This window comes from Pseudochaenichthys georgianus, chromosome 16, assembly GCF_902827115.2.
Source record: "Pseudochaenichthys georgianus chromosome 16, fPseGeo1.2, whole genome shotgun sequence".
In the NCBI taxonomy this organism is placed as follows: domain Eukaryota; kingdom Metazoa; phylum Chordata; class Actinopteri; order Perciformes; family Channichthyidae; genus Pseudochaenichthys; species Pseudochaenichthys georgianus.
The window spans coordinates 38,859,365-38,861,328 of record NC_047518.2 but is presented as its reverse complement, the minus strand read 5'-3'; the positions used below and the strand labels follow the sequence as shown (position 1 = coordinate 38,861,328).

General features: G+C 44.6%; 1 protein-coding gene across 1 annotated transcript; it reads right to left on the bottom strand.

Annotated features, from left to right (window-relative positions):
• Positions 1-202: 202 nt before the first annotated feature.
• LOC117461559 (trypsin-1-like) lies at positions 203-1,753 on the bottom strand. The gene is made up of 6 exons (XM_034103485.2): positions 1,700-1,753; positions 1,277-1,427; positions 897-1,147; positions 672-808; positions 471-572; positions 203-348 (listed from the first exon to the last, which is right to left on the bottom strand). Exons 1-6 carry the CDS (start codon positions 1,737-1,739, stop codon positions 301-303), a joined length of 729 nt encoding a protein of 242 aa, XP_033959376.1. The 5' UTR covers positions 1,740-1,753; the 3' UTR covers positions 203-300.
• Between the last annotated feature and the right edge of the window lie 211 nt (positions 1,754-1,964).

The following is a 1,964-nucleotide window of genomic DNA, read 5'->3' as shown; positions in this document are numbered from 1 at the left end:
GATGTATTGGTATTAAAAAACAACCACAATTATACTCATTACTTACAAAAGGTTGTGTAGCATATTTTATTTTCTATTTCAACAATTTGGATGTTTCCCAAAAATCCCAGGAAGCAAGTCATTTTAAAGTATTGTGAAGAAGATATGATAAAATAACAAACTGAGGGAAACATGATTTTAAAGTCAAGGTGTAGGACTTTATTGACTCAGATTGCGCATTATTCAAAACTCAACAACAACAGTGGAGTTAGAAGGATGGAAGAAAGGCAGCAGAGTAAGATGGTGATCGCAGAATCAATCTTAATAGTTGGCCATGGTTGTCTCCAGCCAATCGTTGAAGAGGCAGACCTGTGAATGGAGACACGAGGAGGTTTGTTAGAAAACTAGCAAATATGATACATTTTTACTGGGGATGCTCATTGTGAAATATAAGTTTCATATTGTCTATTGTAGAAATATTTTGGGTTTACCTTGGCGTAGACACCGGGGTTGTCCTTCTGAGCACATCCGTAGCCCCAGGACACAACACCCTGCAGCTCACCATTGCACACGACGGGTCCACCAGAGTCTCCCTGAGAGAGAATTCATTTGTGAAGAAATTCCCAAATATACTGTATTGGCAACTAAGATGCATTGGTATAGGAAAAGGAGAGAGTTGTTTTGTTACACACCTGGCAAGAGTCCTTGCCTCCCTCAAGGTATCCAGCGCAGAACATAGCATCAGTGATCTGACCAGGGTAAGAGTTATCACAGTCCCTTTCGGACAGGATGGGGATGTTCAGGCACTGCAGCTTGTTGCCGTCAGCAGCTGTAATTTAGTAAAACAGGGTTAGAATAGCACAAATGACACACAAATAAAGCTTAGCTCTAGCTGTTAAAATGTGGGTGTTACTCACAGGAGCTCTGGGTGCTTCCCCAGCCAGAGACGGTGCACATGGTGCCAGCGGGGGCACAGCTGCTGGGCAGAGCCACGGCCTGAACGTACTGGTTGAGGGTGGCGGGCTTGCTCAGCTTGATCAGCATGATGTCATTGTTGATGTTGTAGGGGTTGTAGTTGGGGTGACGGATGACACGGGAGGAGCTGATGAACTGCTCGTTTCCCTCGGTGACCCTGATGTGGTGCTCTCCCATACGAACCTCCACGCGGCTAAAAGCAAATTGAGATGACTTGATTCGTTACAAAATACAGACAACTGATCATCAAATACTAATGTGCATGCCCCACGGGTTAGTAAATCAATCCTATGACCCTGGAAAACATGAGGAATGTGCTTACGACTTGTAGCAGTGAGCAGCAGACACCACCCAGTTCTCGTTGACCAGGGAGCCTCCACAGAAGTGGTAGCCAGAGTTCAGAGACACCTGATGGGGCTGGGAGTGGGGAGTGCACTCCTTCCCTCCGACAATCTTGTCCTCCTCCGTGGCAACTGAGAAAACACACATCAGCATCAACTTAGTTGTTTGATACTATACTCTTTAAAAAACGTTACAATCGAACAGACATCTATTTGAATGTAGAACAACTGCACATTGTTCATTGGAGAACTTTCTGTGGTTAAAGATCAATCAGATGTTCTCTAATTAAAATCCTTGGCTTTAGGCACATGCCCTGTTTATTCTATACTAAGTTTTGGGATAAAGGCCCACAGATTGTCTGCAGAAAGGAAGGCAATCGGCTCGATAGGAGCTTCACACTCACAGGCAGCTCCGATGAGCAGAATGAAGACCAGAGACATCATGGTTGCTGTGTTATTCTGTCGATGATAGCCTTCACCTGCAGACCTGGTTTATATCCTCAGTCAGGAGGGCTGCCCTGCTGTCCAGCCTTCCTCATTGGTCAGCAAGAAGCCAATCCCTGCTGCAGGATGTTGGAGTTAGGTGATTCATTTCCAGGATTACGTAAAAAACACTTTTGATTGTACAAGTAAGGATGGTTTTCTTGTCAGCAACATTTGGAAAAGTAA